General features: G+C 41.2%; 2 protein-coding genes and 1 non-coding gene across 7 annotated transcripts in view; all 3 read left to right on the top strand.

Annotated features, from left to right (window-relative positions):
* LOC116552224 (general transcription factor IIH subunit 2) overlaps window positions 1-4579 on the top strand; it is a 33266-nt gene extending 28687 nt beyond the window's left edge. For 4 of the 5 annotated variants that reach the window (XM_032278874.1, XM_032278890.1, XM_032278881.1 and 1 more), the window contains one exon: window positions 1768-4565. In XM_032278874.1, the coding sequence (XP_032134765.1) occupies window positions 1768-1887 (120 nt within the window). In that variant the 3' untranslated portion in view covers window positions 1888-4565. Of the gene's footprint in view, window positions 1-1767 lie in introns of all 5 variants that reach the window. The other variant, XM_032278907.1, reaches the window with a different exon arrangement.
* On the top strand, window positions 3494-3682 carry LOC116554645. The gene has a single exon (XR_004270262.1). It is a non-coding gene; the product is annotated as a U2 spliceosomal RNA (small nuclear RNA).
* Window positions 4580-11435: 6856 nt separating the features above from the next.
* NAIP (NLR family apoptosis inhibitory protein) overlaps window positions 11436-13809 on the top strand; it is a 55015-nt gene continuing 52641 nt past the window's right edge. The window contains 1 exon segment of the mRNA XM_032287178.1: window positions 11436-11474. Within this exon segment, the coding sequence (XP_032143069.1) occupies window positions 11436-11474 (39 nt within the window).

The raw sequence follows: 13809 nt of genomic DNA, 5'->3' as shown, positions 1-13809 counted from the left end.
GAGGCAGGAGAATTGCCTGAACCTAGGAGGCGGAGGTTGCGGTGAGCCGAGATCGCGCCATTGCACTCCAGCCTGGGTTCAGGCAATTCTCCTGCCTCAGCCTCCTGAGTAGCTGGGATTACAGGCACGCGCCACCATGCCCAGCTAATTTTTGGTACTTTTAGTAGAGACAGGGTTTCACCTTGTTGACCAGGATGGTCTTGATCTCTTGACCTCGTGATCCACCCGCCTCGGCCTAAAATATTTTCTTCATATAGTTTTTTTTTGAGATGTAGTCTCACTCTGTCACCCAGGCTGAAGTGCAGTGGCATGATTTTGGCTCATTGCAATCTCTGGGTTGAAGCGATTCTCCTGCCTCAGCCTCCTGAGTAGCTGGGATTACAGGTGCCTGCCGCCGTGCCTGGCTAATTTTTGTAGTTTTTTTAGTAAAGACGGGGTTTCATCATCTTGGCCAGGCTGATCTTAAACTCCTGACCTCATGATACACCCGCCTTGGCCTCCCAAAGTTCTGGGATTATAGGCGTGAGCCACCGCGCCTGGCCATATTGTACTTTAAGCTGTGTGATAACACACTGATGTTGTTTAAGGTGGCCACAGATCATAGGTGGTTCTTCCATTAGGCCAATGAGAAAATTTTTTTTTAATTTTGAAGAGGGGCAACTTTAATATATAAACTTGTATAGACGTAAATAATATGAATCACTGTCCAGCTGTTAATTTTTTAGTTAATATGTTCATATTTAAAACCATATTATATAAAAATTAGAAGTATTGCTATTCCACTGTCAGATTTTATAAAACAATTTTATTAAATTTTAAATACCTATTTGACATCAGCAGCTTCATCTTTACTGGAACCACTTTTTGAATCATTTGAGGTTTTTGGTTTTGTTTTTTGAGACAGACTCTTGCTGTGTCACCCAGGCTGGAGTGAAGTGGTGCGATCTTGGCTCACTGCAAACACTGTCTCCCAGGTTCAAACAATTCTCGTGCCTCAGCCTCCCAAGTAGCTGGGATTACAGGTGTGTGCCACCATGCCTGGCTAATTTTTGTGTTTTTAGTAGAGACTGGGTTTCGTCATGTTGGCCAGCTGGTCTTGAACTCCTAGGCTCAAGCAATCTGCCTGTCTTGGCTTCCCAAAGTGCTGGGATTACAGGTGTGAGCCACATTTGAGGCTCATTTGAATTTTTAATTTAAATGAGGTGTGAGCCTCATTTGAATTTTTAGGAATAGGTCATCGTCTGTGTTGTTTGAGATTTATTTATTCATTCATTTTATTATTTGTCTTACCTGTGTCATTTGACATATTTTTTAAAGGTTTACTTGAAAGGGAAATATAACTTTTGCAAATGTGAGGTCATTCCCTAAGAATAATTAAATCTATGTTAAATTTTCAGGCTTCTCTTTTTAATTGAATCAATCAGGTGGTCTTGCTAAGCTTTCAAAAGTAGCACTGGTTTGAAGCTTATATGTCTTTCCCAGATAGTTTCTTACAGTGAAGTAATTGAGAGTGGACTATAATAAAATAGGCTTCAAAGACTCAAAAACAAAGTCATTCCCTCATTTCTAAGGGATAGTTTTGGGGAAAAAATTAATTGCCTTAGATTTGAGAATATAGAGTGCATTGGAAGTAATAAAGTAGGTAGTGGGAAAAATTGGTAGAGATATAAAAGAGATATTCAAGCACACCTTGAATGTCATCTAGATGTGCTGTAATTAATTTTTGGAAACCACTTTTGTTTATTCACTTTTCTGTTTTCACTACAGGTTTATGTTTGTGCTGTGTGCCAAAATGTCTTCTGTGTGGACTGTGATGTTTTTGTTCATGATTCTCTACACTGTTGCCCTGGCTGTATTCATAAGATTCCAGCTCCTTCAGGTGTTTGATTCCAGCATGTATACATTGTGTTAAAAAGAAATTTGCAACTGTGAATAAAATGACTTCTTTAGAAGAAGCTTCATTTAAAACATGAAAGGAGAATCTGACTTAAGAAACTTTTTGCTAAGAAAAGGTAATATTTTATTAAATTTTAAATTTGTGTTCTGTCACAGAAAGTGCCTGGAATTCAGTAGTACTTCACTCGGTTAACTTTGTTTTCTATTATTTTGAGTTATACTGTTTTCAAAGTCATGCATTATTATGTGTAAATTACTTATAATTAAATTGATGTGACAGTTTTATTTGTTTTTATAATTAAATACAGAATCTTTATGATTTATGTTAATTCATTAGTGTAAGAAGAAAATTAAATGTAAATTCAGTAAGTCTAAATGTAAATTTAGTGTAAGATGAAAATAATTTATCAATAGTTATGAAATTAGGCTGGGTGCTGTGGCTCACACCTATAATCCCAACACTTTGGGAGGCCGAGGTGGGCAGATCACCTGAGGTCAGGAGTTTGAGACCAGCCTGGCCAACATGGTGAATCCCTGTCTCTACCAAAAATACAAAAAAATTAGCCAGGCATGGTGCTTCACACATGTAGTCTTAGCTACTTGGGAGGCTGAGGCAGGAGAATCACTTGAATCCGGTAGGCGGAGGTTGCAGTGAGCTGAGATCATGCCACTGCACTCCAGCCTGGGTGACGGAGCAAGACTCCATCTCAAAAAAAAAAAAGTTATGAAATTAATACCTATGAAATGATATACTGCTACATCCACCAGAGGGGTCTTTTTAAGTTTAACCAAACATTTGGAATATATTTATCAAGTTAGTACATCTGAAATTATTTGTGGCAATGACCAACAGAAGTCACTTTAGAGTAAACATTCAAACTCATAAGACTACCATGGCCATACTTGGTACCTACTTACTCAAAAGGATATTAAACAGAAACAACAGCCTGCCAGCACAGCATCAATCAGTCCACATTAGCAGTGGAAGTCCTTGTAGCAGTCCACTAGTACAATTTAGGTGCAAGGAGATCAGATCCTCCACAGGCATCAGGGAACCAGTATCTCTTAACAATTCCATAAAACAGCTTCCAGGGTATCCACAAGGGATATGTCATTTTCAAGAGTCACCACATTCAGGAAAGCCTAAAGCTTGAAATCTCCCTTAGATTATTTATGGTGCATCCCAATCCAGATACAGGAACAGTTATGATTGATTTTTACTATGAACAAAGTTGCCTAAAAGCATAGTTGATACCAACCATGGTCATTAGTTACCATGGTTAACAGAGCTCTAAAAGTTTGACAGAAGGTGAGATTCAAACTCCCTCACTCTCATATGCTAAACCTTTTGCTTTACTCTGGGTCATTAGAGAAACTTAGGTGAGAATGTATGATGAAGTTTGTGTTTTAGGTTCAATGCAGATGTATCATTATAGACAGAACTCTTTTCTGGTTATATCCAATTAAGAGTAAATCAGGCTTTCATAGCAAAGGTACGTCTATTTTATATATATAAACTTTAGGTACTCTAGATTGAGTTTCACTATGAAATTTGTGATTTTATAACTAAGAATTTTTAGTAAAAAACATTTCCAGTATCGCTTCTCAGCTTTTTGGCTAAGACAAAGTGTAGTATCTGTTCTTATCAGTTTAGTCTGATACGTCCTCTATCTGAGGACAATATATTAAATGGATTTTTGGAGCAGGGAGATGGAATAGGAGCTTGCTCCGTCCACTCCACGCATCGACCTGGTATTGCAATACTTTCAGGAACGGTGCACCCCCTCCAGTAAAAGAAAAAAAAAAAATTACCAGTAAAGACAATGTAATACCACCCTGAAGAGTCTATTTAAGGAGCCCAGGAATATGCATTTTTAATAAGCACACACACACACACACATATTATATGTATATATATAGTGACCAAAGTAACAGGAGTTTTTCTCAGAAGTCATACTCCCAAGAACCTAGACCCGGTGGTTCTTTATGTGGAACAAATTTCAGCTATAGGTAACCTGGTAACTGCTATTTTCTCCCATCTCCTCTATCAACAGAGGTATCAGTGGCTTGCAGGAGATTCCTTTAATACTCTCAGAGTATTCTGTCTTCCCTTATCTGGTTTAGAAGGAAGGCCTTCAGTAGTTATCTACTGAAAATTTACTAGGACTCTATTAGAGACTCACCTCTCGACCTGATAAAAAGGGATATCCAGTGTCTGTTTTCAAAGCTTTATCTCTTTCTACAATTTTGAGTTTTACTTGCATATTTGGTAAGGTTAAGGCGAAATTTTAGTTATACTTAAGGAGCTCTTTTTTCACAATTATAGAGAAAATTTTGGTCTGTTGAAGATTGCAGAAATAGAAATGGTAATATAAGACAGCTCTGGCTTTTAATTTTTTTTTTAAAACTCTACAGTATATTACAATAGTGAAGGAAACTATTAACATGAGAGATCTTTCTGAGTATGTCTTTCTGAGTTCCACTGTTCAGTTACAAAACTCCTTAATGCTTAAAATTCATTATGAAAATTAGGTTTATTTTAGATACTTTCAAGTGTATACATTTTTATTTCATAATTTTTATTCTGCTAATTTTTGTTTTTGAACTAAAGCATTTAGTTCATTTATATTTACTGTGTACATTTTATATTTAATAAATATATTTATTATATGTATAAAAAGATTACCACTGACATATTTGGGTTTAAATCTATTATTTTTGTGTTGTTGGTTCCAACAATTCCATCATTCCATTTTTTTAAATAGTTTTTTAAACTGCACATTTGAACTATCTTTTCTTTCTTGCCTTCCTTTGGATTACTTACTTTCTAACATTCTGTGTTTTTCCTCACTAGTTTGAAAATTATATACATTGTTTTTATTCTTTCAGTGGTTATCTTAGAAATTACAACAAACAGAATTTCTTAACCTAGGTCCCCTAGAAAGTAGAACCTGAGGCAAAGATGAAAGTGTTGTTACTTTATTAGGGAGGGGCGGATCTAGGGGGGTGAGAGTGTGGAAGAAAAGGGAAAACAAGGCAAGGAAAAATGTGGTGCATTGTGTTACTAGAGCAGCTTGGCTTCATGACAAACTGTGACGAGATACAGGAGCCTCCCAGCAAGTGTGTTCACTTGAGTGTGGGGCTTCTCCAGAAGGTTTATAAGGAGAAACTGCCCCTCTGAGCAGTCCATTGAAGGGAGGAAGGAGAGGTAACTTACCTTCCCAACTTCTTCCATTTCCCATTGATCCTAGTTTGCCCATAGGGCTGTGTCATCTAGCCCATCTCGTGCTCAGTGGTGTGGCATTGCATCCACCTCTAGAAGGATTTCTCAATACTTCATTACTTCCTCATGTTTATGGTCATGTCTGTGTTCAGCTGTATCTCTAGAATGGTTGGGAAATTCATAGCATGAAATTATTTCATGAGTGGTGAGAAGAAAAGGGTGCAATCAGCCCTTGGGGAGTAGGTTAGTGGAATCCCAGTCCTGAGGCCATTAGTGGGTGGCAGAGTTTAGGAGAAAAGGTGAGAAGTTTCAGTCCTTGGGCCCTATAGTAAGAAGAACAAGAGTACAGGAGGTTGTCACACTTCTGAGAAGTAGTCTTAGAGTACCCTAATATCCCCTTTGAGTCCAGTTCTGTAAGGGCAGAGGATTCATTATTTCCAGGTAATCTAATTCTGGTTTTTTTTTTTTGTTTTTTTTTTTTTGAGACGGAGTTTCGCTCTTGTTACCCAGGCTGGAGTGCAATGGCGCCATCTCGGCTCACCGCAACCTCCGCCTCCTGGGTTGAAGCAATTCTCCTGCCTCAGCCTCCTGAGTAGTTGGGATTACAGGCACGCGCCACCATGCCCAGCTAATTTTTTGTATTTTTAGTAGAGACGGGGTTTCACCATGTTGACCAGGATGGTCTCGATCTCTTGACCTCGTGATCCACCCGCCTCGGCCTCCCAAAGTGCTGGGATTATAGGCTTGAGCCACCGCGCCCGGCCCTAATTCTGTTCTTGGGGGAAGTATTACAAGATGAACTGGGGACTCGGCTGGGATCCTGATGGGCTTTAAATTCTTGATTTCACCTGACTGAATTGCTATTCGAGTCACACCTCAGGACCCTGGAAACAGTACACAATTTGCCCATTCATTAATTTATTAATTCAACAAACTTGGACATCTGCTATAAGTCTGACAGGACACTAGTTATCAGGGATGTAGACACTAAAAAGAAGTATCTAACCTCATGCATCTGTGAATCTCCCCATCTAAAAAGACACAGCTTTGTAAAGAAGCTTGTGTGAAAGTGCTAACAACATCCCAGGTATTACGGGGATGTGGGAGAGGCATGGTAACATGGGTTTGGAGGCAGCTTAGAAGTCTAAAGGGGCCAGGCAGAGTGCAGATAAGTGAGGGGGGGTCATCTGATGCAAAGTGGGGACATCTGGAAAGCACTTGTCCCATCTAAAGGAGGCAGCCTCTGAGAGGCTGGGGATCAGGGATAGAAGGGAGATGTACTTTTCACTGTACGTCCTTTTGTATCTTTTAAATTTTGTAACTTAATTCAAAAAAAGGTAAAAAATTTTTAAAGTGAAGTAACCATTATTTGGTCCCAGCCTATTTATTCCTTCTGGGAATGATACTTAAACTAAAAACTGGATTTTTTTTTTTTTTTTTGAGACAAGGTCTTGCTCTGTTGCCCAGGCTGGAGGAGTACATTGGTACAATCATGGCTCACTGCAGCCTCGACCTTCCAGACTCAAGTGGTGGTCCCACTTCAGACCCCCTAGTGGCTGGGACCACAGGTGTGTGCCGCTGCACCTGGCTAATTAAAAAAAATTTTTTTTGTAGAGACAGGGTGTCCCTATGTTGCCCAGGCTGGTCTTGAACTCCTGGGCTCAAGTGATCCTCCTGTCTTGGCCTCCTAAAGTGCTGGGATTACAAGCATGAGCCACCACACCCGGCCTAAAAACTGAATTTTTTATGAGACAGGGTCTCACTCTCTTGCCCAGGCTGGAGTGTAGCCTCCACATACTGGGCTCAAGCACTCCTCCCACCTCTGCCTTCCAAGTAGCTGAGACTACAGGTATGCCCAACTAATTTTTTTGTATTTTTTGTAGAGATGGGGTCCTGCCATGTTGCCCAAGCTCTTCTTGAACTCCTGAGCTCAAGTAATCTGCCCGCTTCAGTCTCCCAAAGTGTTGGGATTACAAGCGTGAGCCACCATGCTTAGCCCTAAAAACTGGATTTTTAAAGTGAATTCTCCCAAGTTTGAGATGTTGGCATCTAATTTAGAAAAACACAGAGGCTAAGTAAAATTTATCTTCAGGCTGCCAGTTTACAAACTTTGGCCTGGTCCTTTTTTTTTTTTTTTTTTTTCAATTTTCAGGGAAAATAATTTTTTTTTTTTTTTTTTTAAGATGGAGTCTGTTTCCCAGGTTGGAGTGCAGTGGTGCGATCTTAGCTCACTGCAACTTCCGCCTCCTGGGTTCAAGCAATTCTCCTGCCCCAGCCTCCCGAGTAGCTGTGCTACCACGCCCGGCTAATTTTTTGGAATTTTTAGTAGAGACAGGGGTTTCACCGTGTTAGACAGGATGGCCTCGATCTCATGACCATGTGATCCACCCGCCTCAGCCTCCCAAAGTACTAGGATTATAGGGCAGATAATCTTTTCAGTTTCAGGTGTTATACTTTCCTGTGATATACTCCTCTTAGGGGATAATTTAGTTTTTGTTTTTGTTTTTGTTTGAGACAGGCTTGCATTGTCAGCCAGGCTAGAGTGCAGTGGCACAATCTTGGCTCTAAAATAGCTAAGACTAAAGGTGTGCACAACCATGCCTGGCTGATTTTATTATTATTTTTTTTTGTAAAGGTGGTCTCTTGCTGTGTTGTCCAGGCTGGCCTCAACTCCTGCCCTCAAACAGGTCTCCCAAAGTGCTGGGATTACAGACATTAGGCACTGTGCCTAGCTTTAGGCTCAGGTTTTAATAATTAAGAGTTGACTGTATAGTCAGTGACTCTAAATGCAGCGTTTGGGCCAGTAAGTAGCATTAGCATCACCTGAGAACTCATTAGAAATGCAAATTCTTGGCTGGGAGTGGTAGCCCACGCCTGTAATCCCAGCACTTTGGGAAGCTGAGGCGGGTGGATCACGAGGTCAGGAGTTCAAGACCAGTCTGACAAACACGGTGAAACCCCGTTTCCACTAAAAATACAAAAATTAACCAGGCGTGGTGCACGCCTGTAATCTCAGCTACTCAGGAGGCTGAAGCAGGAGAATCACTTGAACCGAGGAGGCGGAGGTTGCAGTGAGCCAAAATTGCACCACTGCACTCCAGCTTGGGACAGCACGAGACTCCATCTCAAACAAACAAACAAGAAAAGAAATGCAGGCCGGGCGCGGTGGCTCATGTCTGTAATCCTAGCACTTCAGGAGGCTGAGGTGGGCGGATGACCTGAGGTTGGAAGACCAGCCCGACCAGCATGGAGAAACCCTATCTCTATAAAAAGAAAAAAGAAAGGAAATGCAAACCGAGCCCCCTCACAGGCCTGTTGAATCAGAAACTCTGAGGATGGCTCTGGCAGCCTTCGCTTTAACAAATTTTCCAGGTGGTTATAATAAATGTTGAAGTATGAGAACTGCTGCCTGTAATCACATTACAGAGGCACCTAGGTAACTTAAAAACAGGTCCTGATAATTGAATTCTACTAAACTTAAAAAACTGAATGCAGGTAACTTTATAAAAAGACAAATCTCAGGCCGGGCGCGGTGGCTCAAGCCTGTAATCCCAGCACTTTGGGAGGCCGAGGCGGGTGGATCACGAGGTCAAGAGATCGAGACCATCCTGGTCAACATGGTGAAACCCCGTCTCTACTAAAAATACAAAAAATTAGCTGGGCATGGTGGTGCGTGCCTGTAATCCCAGCCACTCAGGAGGCTGAGGCAGGAGAATTGCCTGAACCCAGGAGGCGGAGGTTGCGGTGAGCCAAGATCGCGCCATTGCACTCCAGCCTGGGTAACATGAGTAAAACTCCGTCTCAAAAAAAAAAAAAAAAGAAAAAAAAAAAATAAATCTCAAACATGGAATTGTTTTTTCACTTCTCTTAATGCTCTGTAAACATTAATGTATTTATATATGTACTTAGAATTTTTAAAAATCAATTTTATTGAGTTATAATTAACATACAGTAAAAATGCTTCCATCTTAATTCCATGCCTTTTGACAAGTGTTCTGTACCCATGCAACGACCACCACAATTGAGAGAGAACATCTTCATCACTCCAGAAGGGCTCCTTTGCAGTCACTACTCCCTAGGAGTTTCAGCTGCCGGTGACATTGATCTGTTTTCTGTCACTGTAGATGAGATTTGTCTGTTATATACAATTTTTAAAAATTAAATGATATGGTATGTATGGCTTGTTTTGCTTAGCATAATGTTTTTGAGACTTACTCATTTGTCGCCTATATCAATAGTTTGCTCCTTTCTACAGCCTGTGTTTCATTTATATCTGGATACTTTGTTTATCCATGTGTTTATCTCCAATGGACATTGGGTTGTTTCTGATTTTTTGGTTATTATGAATAAAGTTGCTATGAACATTACTGTATAGGTCTTTGTGTGTTCATGTGTTTTTGTTTTTCTTGGGTAAATATGTAGGAATGGAATTGCTAGATTGCATGGCAAGAGTATACTTAGCTTTCCATGACACCGATGAACTGTTTTTCCAAAGATGCTGTATTAATACCATTTTACATTCCCACAACCAATGTATGAGGGGTCCAGTTGCTCCACATCCTCAACTAACAGTTGATATTGTACAATACACTTGTGAATTTTTAGAACCTCTTCACAACTTGGGAGTAGTGATTTCTTAGAACACAAAAACCCATAACAAAAATTAAAATCGGACTTCATCAAAATTAAAAATTCTCTTTGAAAGATACCTTTAAGAAAATGAAAAGACAGTTAACAGATGACAGGATATATTTGCAATGTAAATATCTAATAAAGGACTAGTATGCAAAAAATATAAATATTTCTTATAATTTACTAATAAATTATAAGGAAAACACGAAATTTAAAAATGGGTCGAGAAGACAAAACTGTCATAATCAGATAATACAAACATCTAAGAAAATTCAGGAGATTTTCAATCATATATTAAACAGGGCAGAAGGAGTCCTATACATCATCAATGAATAATGAGAATAAAAAATCGTTTTTTAAAAATCCTCCAATTTATAAGGGCAACAACATGTAAAAGGCGCTAAAATAAATGTCATGTGTATTTGGGTATAAATGCAGCAACATAATGAAAAGTAAGGTTTATTGGGGAAAAAAAATTACAGGGAGAAGGGTCAGCAACGTGAAGAGGTTCCCCTGCCCTCTGGACTTCTGGAAAAAGACCTACTGGTCTAGGAACAGCTGGATGCACCATGGAAAGTGGTTCGCACGAACACTGGCACTGTAACGATTGTACATGTTGATACTTTGGAGGGAGCTATTGAATACTTGGTCAATTATTTAACGATTGCTCCTCTGTTGAAGAAATGACTTTGTTGGACTAGAGCTTAGCTATAGTTCACATACTCTGCTGCTGGTAACAGCTAGAAGCCTTACTAACTCAGAAATTTGCTAAACCACCTACAAGAGGAAATGAACCTTCTAGGACACCTGGATTACCTTTTCTTAAAAACATAGTCATGGTCGGGTGCAGTGGCTCACACCTGTAATCCCAGCACTTTGGGAGGCCTAGGTGGGTGGATCACGAGGTCAGGAGATTGAGACCATCCTGGCCAACATGGTGAAACCCCATCTCTACTAAAATACCCAAAAAAAAAAAAAAATTAGCTGGGCATGCTGGTGAACGCCTGTAGTCCCAGCTACTCTGGAGGCTGAGGCAGGAGAATCGCTTCCATCCACGAGGAGGAGGTTGCAGTGAGCCGAGATCTCACCATTGCACTCCAGCCTGGCAGCAGAGCGAGACTGTTAAAAAAAAAATCCAGTCTTTATGGTAGCATAACAGAGGTTAAAAATACAGACTAGCTAGATCACCTGGGACTTGCAACCTCACCCCTTGACCTCTAGAGAGGGTAAAAGGGCTGCAGACTGACTTAACCACTAATGGCCAGTGATTGAACCAATCATGCCTAAGTGATGGCACCTCCATTAAAATAAACTGCAGGTTTGGAGCTTTTGGTTTGGTGAACCACAACCACATACCAAGAAGTCGATGCACCTCAAACTCCATGGAGGCGAAAGGTCCTGTGCTCACCTGGGACCCTTCTGGACCTTGTCCTGTGTTCCTCTTCAACTGCCTACTCATCTGTAATACTAAAGCAGTAAACGTGAGTAAAGTTTCTGAGTTCTGGAAGCCATTATAAGAAATTATCGAACCTGGGATTTTCCTGTTGGAAGCCCCACACTCTCGAAAGGGAGAGAACTGTTCTCCTTTTTCTTTTACCTGTTAAACCTCCACTACTAAACCCACTCCTCGCGTGTGTCCGTGTCCTTAATCTTCTTGGTGCAAGATGATTTACCCCAGACAACAATGCCACTTCATATTGGGGACCTCGACTGGGATCCCAAGGTACATTCATTAGAAAGGTGAGTAGGGAGTCCCAGCTACTCAGTAGGCTAAGGCAGGAGGATTGCTTGAGGCAGAGGTTGCAGTAAGCTGAGATCAAGCCACTGCACGCCAGCCTGGTGACAGAACGAGACTCTGAATAAAAAAAAAAAATGAAAGATGAATAGGGGAGCGGACCTCAACTCTGTCCTTTGATTTCGAGGCTGTTGGCCTCCATTTTCAAATCAAACCAAACCAAATAGTGAGCCCCCTTCTGCTTCTGTAAATGTGAAAACTCTGCCTTTAACAATTAGCCATTTAAAAATTATTTGTGCGGCCGCCAGCCTTACAAGACTTGGGGGACAGGGTGTCTGGGGAGAACATGGAGAATCCCCCAGTACCCATGGGCTGCTGAGCATATTGGTCATGTTTGAACCAGTTTCCTTTCCTGGAAGACCAAGCCACCATGTGTAGGGGGCTGGAAGAGGTCCTGGAGCAACTGAGGATTTCTGGCTGGGGCTATCCTCTGGTGTCAACCAAAGGTTTCTGGACTGACCCCAGCCTCCAACCACCCTATGGGGTGTTGGCAACAGGACCTCCCACTTTCCTATCATAATCCCTTCCTATCCTCTCTCTGTATGCGATGCCGTGGGAGTTTTACAGTTTAGGAAAGTAATGTTGTTAGGTGAGATCAGGGAATGCTGTAGCAACTGGGGATCTAGCAGGGGGCAGCCATTGTGATTTTCTAGGAACAGAGGGTCCCTCCCCCACCAACAGTGAGCGTCACCCTCTGCCCTTGCTCCGGAAAGCGCATGGTATGTCAAGGTCACTCTGCCTTCGTCATAATAAGATTAGGGTGGGGCGACCAACCAACCCTCCCTGGTCTTGATGAATCAAACAAACCCTTAGGATGACGAAAAAGCAGAATCTACAGTCACTTTAAAGCAGTGTGATGTAAAGAAAAGGGTGGCAGAGTGTCTCTAGGACCTAAGGACATTGACATTGTTGTGGATAAAATGCCCTGGAGTGGTGAAAAACTTTGTCATCATTGGACCATGGTGCATAATGTATTGTTACACCTGCTAATAAAAAGTTAAAGGGCAATTAACTTAATTAGTTTAATATGACCATGCAACTGTAGGTTTAAGAGTGAAAAATGGGCCAGGTGTGGTGGCTCACGACTGTAATCCCAGCACTTTAGGAGGCTGAGGTGGGAGAATCCCTTGAGCCCGGGGGTTCGAGACCAGCCTGGGCAAATAGGGAGACCCCCCCCACCCCACCCCAATACCCACCCTGCCCCGCACCCCACCCCAATACCCACCCTGCCCCTGTCTCTACAAAAATGGTGATGTGTTCTTGTAGTACCAGCTACTTGGGAAGCTGAAGTGGGAGGATCGCTTTAGCCCATGAGGTTGAGGCTACAATGAATGGTGATCAAGCCACTGCACTCCAGCCTAGGTGACAGAGTGAGACCCTGTCTCAAGAAATAAAAATGAAAAATATCCATACAAAAACTTGTACACTAATGTGCACAGCAGTATTTTATAAATAGCCAAAAAGTATAAACAATCCACATATCCATCAACTGGGTTGAGGAATAAAATATGGCATATATACCTTTCAGCCAGAACCACCATCTTCCAGTAATTTGCCAAAATGACGAACACAAAGAGAAAGAGGAGAGGCACCCGATATATGTGCTCCAGGCCTTTTAGAAGACTCGGAGTTGTTCTTTTGGCCACATATATGCGAACTTATGAGAAAGGTGACATTGCAGACATCAAGGGAATGGGTACCCTTTGAAAAGGAATGCCCCACGAGTGTTACCAGGGCTAAAGCGGAAGAGTCAAACATGCCACTGGCATTGTTGTAAACAGTTAAGGGCAAGATTCTTGCCAAGAGAATTAATGTGTGTATTGAACACATTAAGTACTCTAAGAGCTGAGGTAGCTTCCTGACATGTGTGAAGGAAAATGAACAGAAAAGCCAAAGAGAAAGGGACCTGGGCTCAACTGAAGGACCAGCCGGCTCCAGCCAGAGAAGCACACGGTGTGAGAACCAGTGGGAAGGAGCCTGAGCTGCTGGAACCTCTTTCCTATGAATTCATGACATAATCGGTATTAAATAAAAGACCTCTGGACTATAAAATAAAATATGGTATATATATGATAATAAAATGTGGCATATCCACATAATGAAATACTATTTGACAATGCATCTATGTTCATCTTGGATATTAGCCTCAAGTTTTCTTTTCTTGTTGAGTCTCTGCCGGGTTTTGGTATCAGGATGATGTTGGTCTCATAAAATGATTGGGAAGGATTCACTCCAAAAGAGTTTTTTTTTTTTTTTTTTTTTT

Source organism: Sapajus apella, unplaced genomic scaffold (genome assembly GCF_009761245.1).
Source record: "Sapajus apella isolate SASKATOON/1434 unplaced genomic scaffold, GSC_monkey_1.0 scaffold1, whole genome shotgun sequence".
In the NCBI taxonomy this organism is placed as follows: Eukaryota; Metazoa; Chordata; class Mammalia; order Primates; family Cebidae; genus Sapajus; species Sapajus apella.
Note: the sequence above shows the minus strand (reverse complement) of the source record. Positions and strands in the feature narration are given on the sequence as shown.